We start from the raw sequence: 15,241 nt of genomic DNA on the forward strand, positions 1-15,241 counted from the left end.
TGTATCGCAGTTTTGATATCTTTCTCTGTGTAGAGGGATGAAAAATTGCAAGAGCAGTTAAGCTTAGATTCTGTTATGATCTGGTCAATGGATCGGTATTCAGAATATTTCCTTGCCATAAAATATTCTTTATCTTCAAGAGATTCAACTGCTATTCTGATTTTATAAAGCTTTTGGACTCTGTCATAACTGGTATTAGTTTCTTTAACTCCATTAGTTCTTTTCCAAAAATTTTTGATAATGTGTGTAGTATACTTCATCATCTCGTCATATGATGAAGTATGATATTTGAGGGTGTGTTCAGCTGGTGAGAAATTCATAGGAGTCACAACGTATTTGAATGGACTGGAGTCTCTTGTTGATTGTGAGTTTAAAATTCCCAAGGTTGATACATAATCTTCATGATTGTTACAGACAAGTTGGAGTACGTGCGTCTTGTCGTTAGGTATGTACCATGATGTAAGTTTTTCTTTGACTGCATCTGTAATAAATTCAGTGATGTCTGAGTCGATATGCTTACTGAGGTAAATAGATACACAGTGAGAATAGTTAATTGTTTTAGCTCTTTTAGCAGGAGGGTACATGGTTGTTGTTGTATTGTAGGATTTGATTTGCGGAGTTTTTTTTGTTGGATCAAATGTAATGTTCTTGGCTGTCTTGGCTATTTGCAAGTATGACGATTGCGATTCATTCAGGTTGAAGCTGGTGTTGATAGGTGGGCTCTTAGATTGAAGCTGGGGTTGACTTTGGGGCTTTGAAGTTGTTTCAATTGGTTTGATGAGGTTTGTGCTTGTTTCAATTGGTTTGGTGAGGTTTGTGTTGGTGATGAAGTTTGTTGTCTTATTTTGATTGTTGATTTTCGATTTGTTTGTTGGATGTGTAATATTTTTGATTTTAGATATTTGGTTTGATGGTCCATCAGTTCGATAAGGATGTGCAGGGGATGGAGTTTGTTCTATGAGTGTTGTTTTTGGAGGAAGAGGTTGTTTAGGTTTAATTGGTTGGTTGCTGTCGGAGACTAATTTAACTGACTTTACCTTTTGTTTCCGATTATTGATGTGGTTAGATAATCCGTCCAATGTTTTTGAGAAATTCTCAATATGTTTAAAGATGATTCCGAAAGCTTCTGAGTGGGTCATCAATGTTTGGTTGATACTATTCATTACAACGTCTTCATTTGTGTTCATTTTTTTTGCGTCGGCGTCAACACTTGAAAAAAATGGGAGAACTTCTAGTGGTTACATTGCTTCGTCTCTTGAAGAATGCAATCATTTTAGGGTTTGATGGTCTCTCCATTCTCTTCTACCTCCCTGTGAGCATGTTCTTATTCATGCAGAGTAAATTATCGGAATTATTTGGATACAAAGCAAGAATTCACGGAAATCATCATGGATCACTACTCTCCTATTATTTGATATTTATTATCTTTTATTTGATCACTACTGTTGCAACACCCTCTATTGTGTTATATCCAGTGTTTGTAGTATATCAAACCTTTATATGGTATATTAGGAATGAATCGAATACATTTTGGATGACTACTGCCTCTATTGGAGTGGTATTCGTTTGTTCAGTTGCATTGTCCATAAGAGCTTGTATTTTATTAGAGAGAATGAAAAGAGTATTCGAAGCAAATATATTTGAAGATTGGATCCAAGTGCAAGTTCATGGTATTTTATATGTCTTGTCAATCATTGCATTCATTGTGAATCCAGTGAGATTGGTCGTGTTTTTGAAGGATGCTAAAGGAAGACAGGCCCACGAGTATGTGAATGTAGTGGGAAAACAAGCTCGGAGTGCCATCTATGATCTTATTTGCATTCCTTTTGCTGTAAGTATCTTAATTTAATCAAGATGATGATGATCGTGATGGAATGACTAAAGTTCTTAATTTTGGTGACTGTTTGGAGAATTCCAATCATAAGGAGATCAAAGTGGACTCATCAATTATTTATTGATAATGGTCTCTATGTGCTCATGGAAATACCAGTATTCACCATTTGCATTCCAATTAGCCTTATTGCCTTTTATAGAGCTAAGTACTTTATTCAAGAGTTTGCCAAGTTGGACTCTGAAAAAAGTGACCGTATGAAGTTCTGTATAAAACAAGCATCTGAAACCTTCATCGACATTCCATTCATTTTGATGGGAGCGATACTAACTTGCACGATTTATAGATTCATCCCAGTGGTAAAACATTATTTTTCAAAAGATACAGAAAACAAAAAGTCTCTGAGGAGAATCATTTATGAACATTTTTGTTATTTCCTACTGGACATTCCTGCAGCTATTTCCTATGGAATAATTTTCATGCTTCGATACAGACTGCCGATTGTCCTGAAAATTTCAAATGAGGAAAAGGAAAAGGGAAATTTCCTTCACTTCCATCAAACTGCCCTAATCATGGCCTGGGAAACACTTCTTGATATTGTGCACATTATTCTTTGTACTTCAGTGTTTGTCACTCTTTGGAGAGCCTCACATTTATATTCCGCCATCTTTATCGATGTATTTTACACTCCAAAATTCTTTGAAAATCAAGATGAAGACAATATTAAGAAGATGACTCTCGTCGAGTACGAAACATTCAAAAAGAGAAGAGCTATTGCCAGAGATATTCTCAAAAATTGGATCATAGATGTTGCCTTTATCATTCTTGGCATATTGTCGGTGTGGAGAATTCCAAGAATTGCTCTCCACTACATGACCATCATTACAAATGAAGAAAAGGCCAACTCGATGAGAAATAAGGCCATGGAAGAATTTATTCAGTCCATTCTCGATGTATTGGCCATCTCGGGTCTATGCATGGTATTGGTTCCAACTCTGTACCGACTTCCTACTCTCATCTCACGACTCAAGTCAAAAGAGGACAAACTTTATCAATTGATTGTGTTTTCAGAAATTTTGGAGACCCTGAAAGATCTTCCTTTCCTTGTGATGGGTCTTTTCTCCATGTGGAGAATTCCAGTGATTGTTCTCAAGATTTGGCTTTTCAATCCTCAAGATTACGACACTGCTGAGAAACGAAGAAATTTAGCAAAGGAGCAATTCATAGATGCCATGTTGGACATTCCATTCATTGTTTCATTCATACTCATGATACTCTCCATTATGCACATCTTTACACTTTACATGTTGACTCGAAAATACTTTAAATTCAAGAAAGAAGAAACGGACATGTCCAAGAAGAGAGAATTGTTCACCTTCTTCAGAGGCAAAATTTTAAAACAATTGTACCTGTTACCTTTACAGATACCACTCATTATTTGCACCTATTTAGTTACTTTCACTTTCTATAGAATTCCAATCACAGTCACCACCATGAAGAAAATTCCTGGACAAAAAGAACCAAAGAAACTTGCAGCCAAAGTAATTGCCTCTCAAGCACTGAGTATTCCATTGGATATCATCACTCTCCTCTTCTCGACCATCATTATGTGCACCTATTACAGAAGTGGTGAATTAAGAAATGTATTCAAGACACATTCGCTCTTTCCATCAACTTTTGAGATGAGAGAAGCTATTGAGGCTCATCGATTAATTGCTCTAATCTTTTGGGATCTCATCAAAGATATTCCTTTGATACTGTTATTTTTAATTTCGTCCATTACAGTTTGGAGAATTAAGCACATCCTTCGAACATTACAAAATGAAAAAGACTACAAAAAACGACTCATGTTACTTGGGGCTAATGCTTTGTTAACTATTGGAGATGTTCCATGTGCTATTTGTGCAGTCTTGGTGTTTTTCAGTTGGAGAGCTAAGCGAATGATTTCCATCATCCAAGGAGCCTATGTGGCTGGCAAACTTTCCCAAGTTCACTTTTCAATATTTTTGGAATTTTATGAATATCTGTTGGATTTAATTCACATCATGTTAGTACCTCTCTTGCTGTGGAGAATACCAGTCTTGATTAGAAATGTCATGAAGGTATGTTTTTTAGTGTTATTTGGAATTGATGAAATTGATCCATCATTATTCCTAAAGATGGAAACCATTCCTGAGATGAGAAAAGAAGTATTAGTACATTTGAAACAAATAATTTTAGACCTTCCATTCATACTGTGTACCATTATTGTTTCTCTCTCAATTTATAGAAATGTTGAAATTTATCATTATCTCACCAAAAAGAAGAAGAACAAAAAACCTTATAGAGAATTTATTGTCATACAGCTCATTCAATTGTTGTATGACATCCCATTGGTAATAACAGCAATAGCTACCTGTGTCATTATCCCATACCGAGTGTATCACTTAGTGAAATACCTCTTTTTCGTAAGTTGAATGAACAATATATTGTGTTCTCGAATTAATTTTCGACTACAAACGTTCAACAGTATCCTTTCAAGAAGGATCGTGATAATGAAAGAAGAAGAGAGCTTCGAGTGTTGATCGCAAAAACATTGGTCGACTTGTTGACTCTTATTTTTGGTCTGGGAGTGTTGTTATTGTGTTGGAGACTTCCCTTCTTTATTCACAGGTATCTCACTGGAACACCTCTCAAGAGATCGCTTTGGGTTGAATTCAAGGCAGGAGTGTTGGATGTTTGTTGTTTATTCATGCTTGCAATTAATTTGGCTCTATTCTACCAATTTCCATACACAATTCAAAGACTCTTTTACTTTACCATCACATGCTGCAAACATCTTTTCAAATATTTACCAGAATTATGGAATAAGGTTCGAACACCAAAGTCTACACAATCCTCTACTCCAAAAGTTATTCCACCTAATAATGGTGAAATCCTACCACAGGATATGCTCTTTGAGATTTTGACATTCCTCCCACCAGAAGAAAATGCTCAAAGTTTTGATCGTGTTTGTAAACATTGGCATGAACAAGCACGACAAGATTCAGTCTTGTGGAAATTATATCTTGATGCAGATAGTTTGGGACAATTCATCGAGCAAAAGATGGCAAGAAAATATGTTTCTTCGAATAATAACTACAATGGCCATAATTATTATGGATATCCATACAATAGCTACCCTAGGAATTCAACTCTGAATGAGAAATATTATAGTGCAATTGGTACCTATAAGAATGAAGATTTTTCACATATTTTTGCCAAAGCATTTTCAAGCGAATCCGAAAACAGAAATCATTACGTGAAACGATATTTGTCCATCAAGGAGAGATATGTGGCTAAAATGTGTAAGTAAGGCAAACATGACTAATGGAATTCTAAATAATATTGATATATGAACGGTTTGATAGATTCTCTACAAGATGCCCTAGAGGATGATTATCGTCTTGGATATCATGCAATTGTTGTTAATGAGCTCAAACATACCATTTCTCACATTTACAAGATCTTTTTATTGCGTTATAAGATTATTGGTACATTGCTATTCCCATTGTCCTTCGCAATCCGAAAGATTTACAGAAACCAGACGATCATTAATTATTCATGGGATTGTGCAGAAGAGCATCTGATTGATATACTTGCAAATAGCGGTCTTTTTATACTCGATGCCATGGTTTTTGTGGTGATGACTGTTCTCGACATTTTCCCTTTCATGGGCTATCGATGGTGGGGAAAACAAAATATTGAACTGTACAATTATTACAATTACAGAGGATGGAACTATTTCAAAGTAGTTTGTCTCTCATTTGCCTCCCTTATTGCCACTGTGATTTGCATTATTATTGCATTTGCTATAGCGTTTAGCCCATTCGTTTTCAATGTGAGAATTTGGCTATTTGGGGTGATTATGTCGATTGGAAAGATATCGGAAGCGAGTCAGTTCATTCTGAGCTTTTTCAAATTTAACACTGTGGTCTCATGGTTCCTACTACCTCAAACTCTTGCACTGGGCCTTCAAGACTACATTATTGGATTTGTTTTCTACCTGTTGGGTTTCATTTTGAATGCTGAATCTGGATTTATGTACTGGATTAATGTGGTCTTGTTTTACATACTATGGATATTTATCATGTTTTGGTTTTTCGTTTTTACCACTCCAATTTTGGAATCCACTCCATATTTCAGAGCAAATTATGCTACGAGAGTCATGGTGGATGTGTATGCAGAAATATTGAGCATTTCGGCTTCTTTTTGTAAAAATCATTTGGGATTTTTAGGCCAATTAGTGATCATTCCAATTACTTTGGGTTGGCTCGGTTGGCCTCTCATGATTTGCTTCTATTTCAGATATATTTACATCATGATTCCTGGAGCGTTGTTGAGCGTGTTCTTTGTATTTTTAGCTTATTCGACCCTTAAGAAAATCGGTTAATATCCTGAAATGAAAGAAAGATCTTTTTCTGAAACTTGCTCGATTGAGGAATTTTCAGAAAATATTTGGCAATAAATTAGAACTCCTTAGAGTCAGACAAGTTGGCACGATCATTCGTTTGGATTTAAACATTCATTATATTTTCTCCATAATTAATGGTTAGTCTTATTTCATCCAACTTCCATCTCTGTCATCATTCTGTCCAGACCATCAGCTGAGGAGGCTCATAGCGCAATCCCAAAAAAATCTGCAAACCTCTGTTATTCCCTTCCCGTTCCTCTCATCCTCCTTCATCATCATCATTAGAAAACTTTCGTTGTTTTCTTCGAACTGAATTGTCTGGAGTTACTTGTAGTGTGGGTGGACTCAATTTTTGATTATTTAAATAATTTGTTTTATTCTTGAAGGAAAATCATTTTGCCAAGTTGTGTTGATACCACTGATTGTATGAGGAGTCAATTCATTGAATTTATCAAAACGCTTCTTCTCTGAAGACCGAGCATATAATGCTGCAACAACCTACTCTCAATACCATTGCACAATCCAATTTCAATAACAATCCGACAACAAATATTTCTACATCAACAACACCAAAACCTCCTCTAAACAATTCAACGAGCACAGGAAACTTATTGAAGAACTTTCCACCATTATCAGTACCAACTCGTTCACTTCAAACACTTTCAAACCGATCATCAAGTTTACCCGAGCTTATTTCTCATCCTCTCCCAACCAACACAATGAGCCAGACATCAAACAGCTCTCATCCTCTCACGGGATCATCTCTTCTCTTCGATAATATTCCCATAAATGATTTGGTTTCATCCACTCCCATGTTTCAGGGTAGCAATGTTGTAAACAGCAAACATCAATCTCATCCATCAAGTTCAAACAGTACTCCAGTGATTCCTGGTAGTGCTTCTACCACCTCGAATTCGAGCTACTCTACCACAAACACTCCATCCCTTTCTTCTCCTCTCTCTATTGTAACAACATCAAACAGTAATGGAGTGAAGGTAACTTCAACCCCAACTCCGACAGTCAATGGAACACAACTATCTTCATTATTATCAGGCTCTGCGAGTGTGAATACAAACAACATCAATAGTCATGTCTCACAAAACTCAACAAATAGCACAGGAGGCACACAAGAAAAACCAACACTAACAAGAGCTTCTTCTTCGCTTTCTATCTCTCGAGATTCAGTAGGAGCTGGCTTTTCAGTCGGTGCAGCCGCAGCACTTTCTCCAAGTGTCAGAAGAGTTTATCCAACAACAGCCGACCAGTACAAGTTGTTGGATCCAATTGGTTATGGAATTAGTGGCCCAGTGTATGAAGCAGTTTGCATTCCATTCAATGAACATGTGGCCATTAAAAAACTTGACCTTGAAAAATTAGAGGATAATATTCTGCATACGATAACAAAGGAAATTCATACTATGGTCACAAGTTTTCATGAGCATATTGTAAATTATTTGACATCCTTCACACAAGAAACAGAATTATATCTTGTCATGGAATTGATGGAAGGAGGATCCATATATGACATTATGCGGTTTAAATATCAAGACGGCCTTCCATCGGAAGAATTAATTTCTGTGATATTATACCAAGTTTTGGAAGGACTTGCATACTTTCATGAGAATGGTCAAATTCACAGAGATATCAAAGCTTCAAATATTCTAATCAATGAGGATGGAATTGTAAGAATAGGAGACTTTGGAGTTAGTGCAAATATTATTGAAATGTCCGGCGACAGAAGAAGCAAACGTCAGACATTTGTTGGTTCTCCATGCTGGATGGCTCCTGAAGGTATGTAGAAAATGTCGATGGACAGTACTTAATTTTAAACATAATGATGGATTACTGCAATAGTCATGGAACAATTTCATGGATATGACTACAAGGCTGATATTTGGTCATTAGGTATTACTTCGTTAGAATTGGCATATGGAAAGGCTCCATTTGAAGGACTACCTCCTGTTAAAGTGATGTACATGGTTATGGAACAGGATCCTCCACAGCTTGTTGACACTGAGACAAGAAAATTTTCTAAAATTTTTAAGGATTTCGTTTCGCTGTGTTTGCAAAAGGATCCATCAAAACGTCCATCTGCAGCACAGTTACTCAAACACAAACTGGTCGCTAAAGCTGCTAAGCAAAAGGATTTGATTAAGAAAATAATTTTAGCTGGACTCCCACCTCTGGCGGAAAGAGCTAAGCTGTTAATGGGTTTCAAAAGATCCAACAGTCAGACTAAAATTACATTTACAATGAGCCAACCAGAAGAACCTTCTCCATTTATGTCCATGACAGATTCTACGATTCCATCATCACTCATGTCAACCACAGTTAGTGCACAAAACTTCGATACAGATTCTGCTCCTGGTACTCAAAATATAGATGAACAACAGTTAAACACCTCTGACGAATTTTTATCAACAGAGAGCACAACAAAGAAAGCAGTGAGCCGCTGGAATTTTGCTGAAGAACTTAAAAAGGAAGAGGAAATTTCTACTGAACAAAGCAACCAAGGTGGTTCGAATCAAACAAAGAAGGTTGAGAAGAAGGGACGCTTCGAGGTTTCAGAAACTGATGAAGACTCAGTTGAAAAGATGACATCTGAATCCCCTGTTAACTACGAAGATGAAAAATCTGCCTCTAAAAAGGGACAAACAAAGAAAAGAAACTTTGAAGTTAAGGAAGTCGATGAAATTCCAGAGGAAGCGGTTGTTACTACAACTCCATCAATACCTAAAAGGAAGAACTCTGTTTCTGGATTGAATGTTAAGGATATATCTCTCGCTTCTCTTTCTAACCAATTGCAGATGTTGCAAAATCAGCAACAGTTAATAGTTAATATGCTAAACGAACAATCTAAAGTTAAAACTTCACAGACTGAAAGTATACCTGTCCTTGACTTGGTTACGAAACTTGAACAAAGGATACAAGAGCTGCTGGAAGAAAATCAGAGACTGAAAAAAGAAAACGAAATTTTGAAGAGCAAGAGCACAAAGAGTCAAGCAGCCGAAAAATAAAAACAAAGGCACATTCTTCAAATTAATGGAAACAATCAAAAAAAATGTCCAGCATCAGATTGGCTGATCTTTCCATCTTTACCGATAAAGAATTGCAGGCTCTGGCGCAAAATGGAATCATCACAACACAGCATTTATTGTGTGTATCGGGTTCACGATTGAGATATATTCTGGATACCGATACTGTAGCTTCTGCGATGGAACTTGTCCGAAAAGTAATTTTTAAAACCAATCTTGTATCGGAAAATGATGTCAAGAACCCAAAAACAGCGCTTTCGTTATTACAAGAACGTAATGCAGAGAAATTGTATTTGCCTTTACAATATATTCCATCATTTAACGAATTGTTTCATGGAGGCCTTTCTTTAAATTCAATCACTGAAATTGTTGGACAAAGCTCTTCAGGCAAAACTGAATTTTGTTTGACTGTTGTGTGTGATTTACTGGTTAGCAATAATGATTTTGGATGTGTAATTTTTGACACAGAACAAAAACGCACATATTTATTGACCCGAATTCTAGAAATTTTGAGAAAAAGAAATCCGGATTTGACAGACATAGAAATTGATGAAAGAGTTACTAACCGTTGTACAATTATAGATATCACCAGCTCCAAAGAATTAATTGATAACTTAGATGATATGGAAGAGTTTATATTTGAAAAGAATATTAAGCTACTCATAATTGACTCTTTAGGAACATTGGCCTCAAAAGAGTTCATGGGTAAAGAGGGAGGAATATTTGAGCGTGCAAGTGCTTTACAAACAGAGGCCACCTTGTTAAAGCAATTAAATGAGAAATTCAAAGTTGGAGTTATTGTAACAAACACGCTTTCCCAAGAGAGCGAACACGCACATCTGGGAGTGAACTGGTTTCATTTTGTTAACCATAGATTGAAAATATCAAAAGTGGAAGAGACGAAATTGATTCTTAGCATTCAAAAGTCGGCTGTAGTGAGCAACAGCAGCATGTGTTTAGCGATAGATGGGGTTGGACTCAGAGAATTATCTCACGCATCAGAACAATAGAGAATGATCATTTTTACTGAGATCAAACATGTGCTTACTTATTTCTTACTTCGAACATCAAGGACAGCAATACCTTCAACCAAAAGTCTCGTTTAGAGGGTTGAGTATCGTCAATTTCAATATTAATACAACCAGACTCTAGAAGAATGCACAAAGTGAACATTTCTTTCTTGGCATCTCCTTTTTCAATCATCATTCTGGTTTGGAATCCCGGTAAAACATCAACAATATCTCTAATGTCAATTTCAATTCTTCTCTTGGGGTGCTCAATAAAGAGATAATTTCTGTCGCTCCTGATGCTAACCTGTGTCCTTGACAATGGCAAGTCTGTTTTCTGAGGTTCTTCCACCATGAAAAACAATTGGGGCTCGTCCAGTTTGTCCACATACTGAGCTCTTTCGGTGTCTTTTTTTTGGATTATGTAATGGAAGGGAGAAGAATAAACTGTTTGATATCCATAGTTCAGCTTCTCGGGATTTGACTGTACTTCCTCGAATTTTCTTAGGTTAGGAATTACATTCTTTGTGTAAGCCTCCAATAATTTTCTCTTTGTTTCTAGCCACTTCACTTCTATATCTTTTTCTTTTATCAAGCTTCCCATATTGAGAAGCTTGTCGATGTCAACCACTCTTGAAAGCTCGGATGCTGGCTTTTCATTTGGAAGAACATTTTCTAATCTAGATTTCGACAACAGCTCGTCGTCAAATGGCCTGGCTCTTGTTGCCGTTGATCCCTCTTGCAAATCAAGAGGATAGTCATCAAATGGATTTTCTTCAATCATTTGTACAATATCGGTCACATTTTCTCCAACCATTGACGAGATCTTTTCAATTGCTTTCTTTAAAAATTCTTCTTTTCTCTTATTAACCTTCAAAAGTCTCATCATTTCCACATAGTCGTACAATTGTTCATCCTGTTTTAGTTTATGTTGCTCACTTTCAACGATCTCCATGACCTTGGCGTTGATGCAATCCCTTCTAACGATTTCAGTAGGTACAGAGAATGTTGGCACAGCGTTTTTAGACAACTCTATCCATTGATTCATCAAATCAATTTCTGCCTTAATCTTTCGTAACATGAAGTGTTCAGCTGTTCCATATCTGCTGGTCTTCTTTCTTTGAAGCAGCTTCTTCTTTTCTTCCTCAGATGTATTCCTTCTCTCGGACACCTCTTGAAGATCAATTTCATGCTCCTTTATCAGTCTAGCCTCGTGGGCTCTCAGTAGCTCTTCGGAATGTTTTAAAAAGAACTCCTCTGCCAACTTTTGCATTTCCAACAGACCTTCTAATCTGTAAATTTCCTCAATCAGAAGATCATGTTCCTTGTATTTGTCATCATTAAGGGTAGGACCTCCAATTTCTATATCTCGGGCCTTTCTTATTTCATCAAATTCGTTTTTGGCTTTGATATATTGTTCTCTCGCTTCCTCAGCCTTAGACTCGGTGTTCTTAATTTGTTTTTCTAGTGCCTCTTCCTCCTTTCTAAACTGCTCTCGGAATATTCCGAGATCAGCCTCCCATTTTTCAATCTCCTTTTTTAAGACTGCTTCTTTCTCTAGATATTCTTTTTCTGTGGTTACTAATTGCTTGGATTTGTGGTTGAATTCTTTCTTCTTTTCTCTTTGTACTTCGAGAGCCTGTTCTTTCCTTTGCTTGAGGGTCTCAATTTTTGCCTTGAGATTTTCGATATTGGCGAGGGCATCCTTCTTTTTTGATAGAACTACCTCGTACTCTTGTTGAGCAACAGATAAATCTTTACAACTGTTCTTGTAGTGATCCTTGATCTCCTGGGAATTTTTAGACAATTCCTTCTCCTTTCTTTTCCTATCGGCAATATTTTCCTTTGCAATTTCAATCTCAGCTGTTAGTTCCTTCTCAATTTTATCATTCTCAAGCAACTCTTTCTGTAAAACTGCTTGATGTTTCTTCATTTCGGAAATCTCTTTTTCTTGCATTTCAAACTCATTCTTTACTTGAATTTTCTTCATCTCCAACTCTTTTTTTAACTCCTCAAGCGTTGTTGCTTGAGAACCAAAGCCTTGCAGTAGTTCAGACATTTTTTGCCTTAATGATGTATATCCAAACCGCCAAAATGTGAGCCTGTTGAATAGCGTTTCTCTTCGACTTGTACAAAAAACACACATTCAACAAATTGTTTTTCGTTTAATAGCGTTAAACAGGCTCACTTTTTGGCGGTTTGGCTTTACTTCGCGAGCTGTTTAATAGCGTTTTGAAGAAGCATCACATTGAGCCATGTTCCAACCAAACTCAGTGGGTGGAATGATGTTAATAGTCTTTACAAATAAAATCTTTAAATCTAGAGAAGCAAAAGCTCTGAAGCAATCCTTATTGACATCAAATTTGATTCCGCTAATGTCAAGGCATAATGAAATAAGTTTATCCAAGACCGCGGGAGTAACACAAATTGGAACTGTCAGATCAGCAATTGTCATGTTCTTTTTATAAATTTCCATGCCATCATAATCAATTTCCACAAGAGCCCACTCTGATTTCAAATCAACAATGACCGAAAAGGAAGCGTTGAAATTTAATTTTTCTCCAACAATGGTTTGATTCACTAAAGCATCGCATTCAAACTTCTTCTCGGATTGTGTGGGTGATGAGTAATGGCATGAGAAAGAGTCTTGTTTTACAGTTAATGTTCTGCCACTATTTGATGATGGAGGTCTGGCAGCTTGTTCAAATCTTGCTAGTTCTGGATCTCTTCCGATGGTCATGTATTGTTCTATTTGGGCTATTTTAGCCTCCTCCTTTTTCTTGGTGTTTGACAAAATATCGAGAGCAAGAGACGAAGTTGTCCACAGTGCCAACAAAAAGACAACCGAACAAGAAACGAATAAGAAGGAAGTCTTTCTGATCATTTTTTAAATGGTGATACCAGCAACCAAGAATTAAATTATATTAAGACGTAGACAATTTCAAAAATTCCTTTCAAAAATGAGTCATAACGACAATTTCTCGTCATCAGCTTCATCATCGCTGAACCGAGAGGATGATGAGACTCTTTCTTTGGAAAATAGAGATCGTTCAAATACACTCATCAACAGACCATACCACAATTTTAAACAACAACCAGAAGAAGAAGAAATTATTTTAGAAGAACAAGCAACGTCGGGAACAACACATCGAGCAGAATCTGAAGAATCAAATAATGACAACAACAATATCTCACCCACTGATCCATCACACAGCCATACAGAGAATAGAAGGCAACAATTATTTTCATATTTATGGAAATTATGGGAAATTACATATACAATTATTCCTCTCGGAATACTTAGTTTCGGAGGCCCAATGGCTCATATTGCTTTATTACAAGACAATTTTGTTACTAAACGACAATGGCTCACAGCAGAAAAATTTGCTGAATTATTTGCAGTTTGTCAATCATTACCTGGCCCAACCAGTACGCAGCTAGTTCTTACCATTGGAACCATGCATGCTGGTTATTTAGGAGGTTTACTTGCTTTTCTTTTCTTTTCAATTCCAACAGCAATTGTTATGGCTGCAGCTGGAATTATGTTAAAAGATGAAAAAGTAACAGAAAGATTTCCCTATTATCTGACAGTGGCATTGAATGGATTTTCATGTTCTGCAGTGGCAATTGTCGCTCATGCTGCATATACATTGTCTAGTAGACTGACAAAAGATGTTTCTTCAAAAACCTTATTAATTGGAGCTTTTGCCACATTTATGATTTGGCAAAAATGGTGGGTCGTACTTATTGTCATGATATGCGGCGGAACTATTAATTTAATTATTGATTATTCCTTTATTTATTACCAAGCAACGGTTAAGGAGTATGGTCTGACAAAGCCAAAAGGAATTTTTTCCTCAGTTAAATTCTATGGAACAATTGTCAAAATCAATCTCAAGAAATTCAAAACATTTTTGAGTCATCTTTTCAACAAACTTAGAAGAAGACAAACAGCTCCAACACGAATTAGCTCTGGGAATTTGGATGACGCTGATGCTCCACAGCTCTTAGACGAACATGCAGCTGATCAAGATTTGGAATTAAACTCTCCCAATGAAGATGATGATGAAAATTCAAAGAAAGAACACGAAACAATATCCACCAACGTTGACACATTGCATCCAAGTAGCAATCAAAAAGTTCCTCTTCACATGAGACCTTTTATGAGTTTTATTTTTATTGGATTGTTTGTAATCATACTTTTAGGATTGATGATAGCTCGACTGATTGTAAAATGGGCACCTTTGGAATGGGCAGAAGGTTTTTATAGAATAGGTTGTCTGATTTTTGGAGGAGGACATGTTGTTTTACCAATGATATTGAATGAGTTTTCAGAATTAGGCTATCTTACTGAGGATGCTTTTGTGAATGGTTTTGCCTTACAAAGTGCATTACCAGGTATGTATGCAAGAATAGAAACATGTTGCTTATCAATTTAAATGATTCACATGAAATTATTGAAATGATCATATGAATAGGACCAATGTTCAATTTCTCTGCATATGTAGGTGGGATCATGGGTGGTGTGGCTGGAGCTATTATTTGCTGGGTAGCACTTTTTCTGCCTGCCATTTTGGTGGTGTTGGGAGCACTTCCTGTATGGAACAAGTATAGAGAAAGGCAATTCGTACAGAGCTTGCTGAAAGGTGTCAATGCTACCTCTGTTGGATTTGTTTTTACAGCAGTTTATATCTTGTGGTTGGCTAGCGTACCCAATCTTCATGTGGCGAGTGCTTGTTCGGTCGTGTTCAGCATTCTCTTCCTCAGCGTTTGGGATCTTCCAGCCCCACTTGTAATTTTGATGGGAGGAGCAGTGAGAATTGCTCTCGACGGATTTGTTCCAAAAAATTAAAATTTCAGGCTTGTTGAACGTTTCTTAAGAATAATAATTCCTCATTCCCGAATGACATCTTTTGTCACAAGAATTTCACTACAC

At 36.6% G+C, this 15,241-nt stretch overlaps 7 protein-coding genes across 7 annotated transcripts in view; 4 read left to right on the forward strand and 3 right to left on the reverse strand.

Moving 5' to 3' along the window:
* Window positions 1-1,187, reverse strand: part of FDP41_011789 (uncharacterized protein) — a gene marked incomplete at both ends in the record, with an annotated part of 1,869 nt that extends 682 nt beyond the window's left edge. Inside the window, one exon of the mRNA XM_044702236.1 lies at window positions 1-1,187. This exon is cut by the window's left edge and continues 682 nt beyond it. Coding sequence (XP_044566641.1) covers window positions 1-1,187 — 1,187 coding nt within the window.
* Window positions 1,188-1,219: 32 nt separating this feature from the next.
* On the forward strand, window positions 1,220-6,242 carry FDP41_011790 (uncharacterized protein; the record flags this gene model as incomplete). The annotated part of the gene is made up of 5 exons (XM_044702238.1): window positions 1,220-1,831; window positions 1,885-3,933; window positions 3,991-4,278; window positions 4,341-5,157; window positions 5,221-6,242. The coding sequence occupies 5 exons, from the start codon at window positions 1,220-1,222 to the stop codon at window positions 6,240-6,242; spliced, it is 4,788 nt and encodes a 1,595-aa protein (XP_044566642.1).
* Window positions 6,243-6,748: 506 nt separating this feature from the next.
* On the forward strand, window positions 6,749-9,280 carry FDP41_011791 (uncharacterized protein; the record flags this gene model as incomplete). Its single annotated transcript, XM_044702239.1, has 2 exons — window positions 6,749-8,054; window positions 8,118-9,280. The coding sequence occupies 2 exons, from the start codon at window positions 6,749-6,751 to the stop codon at window positions 9,278-9,280; spliced, it is 2,469 nt and encodes an 822-aa protein (XP_044566643.1).
* A 44-nt stretch (window positions 9,281-9,324) lies between these two features.
* FDP41_011792 (uncharacterized protein) lies at window positions 9,325-10,308 on the forward strand (the record flags this gene model as incomplete). Its single annotated transcript, XM_044702240.1, has 1 exon — window positions 9,325-10,308. One exon carries the CDS (start codon window positions 9,325-9,327, stop codon window positions 10,306-10,308), a length of 984 nt encoding a protein of 327 aa, XP_044566644.1.
* A 34-nt stretch (window positions 10,309-10,342) lies between these two features.
* FDP41_011793 (uncharacterized protein) lies at window positions 10,343-12,364 on the reverse strand (the record flags this gene model as incomplete). The annotated part of the gene is made up of 1 exon (XM_044702241.1): window positions 10,343-12,364. One exon carries the CDS (start codon window positions 12,362-12,364, stop codon window positions 10,343-10,345), a length of 2,022 nt encoding a protein of 673 aa, XP_044566645.1.
* A 162-nt stretch (window positions 12,365-12,526) lies between these two features.
* Window positions 12,527-13,189, reverse strand: FDP41_011794 (uncharacterized protein; the record flags this gene model as incomplete). Its single annotated transcript, XM_044702242.1, has 1 exon — window positions 12,527-13,189. One exon carries the CDS (start codon window positions 13,187-13,189, stop codon window positions 12,527-12,529), a length of 663 nt encoding a protein of 220 aa, XP_044566646.1.
* A 76-nt stretch (window positions 13,190-13,265) lies between these two features.
* Window positions 13,266-15,157, forward strand: FDP41_011795 (uncharacterized protein; the record flags this gene model as incomplete). Its single annotated transcript, XM_044702243.1, has 2 exons — window positions 13,266-14,703; window positions 14,784-15,157. 2 exons carry the CDS (start codon window positions 13,266-13,268, stop codon window positions 15,155-15,157), a joined length of 1,812 nt encoding a protein of 603 aa, XP_044566647.1.
* Window positions 15,158-15,241: the final 84 nt, after the last annotated feature.

This window comes from Naegleria fowleri (assembly GCF_008403515.1).
Source record: "Naegleria fowleri strain ATCC 30894 chromosome Unknown tig12, whole genome shotgun sequence".
NCBI classification, from domain to species: domain Eukaryota; phylum Heterolobosea; class Eutetramitea; order Acrasida; family Naegleriidae; genus Naegleria; species Naegleria fowleri.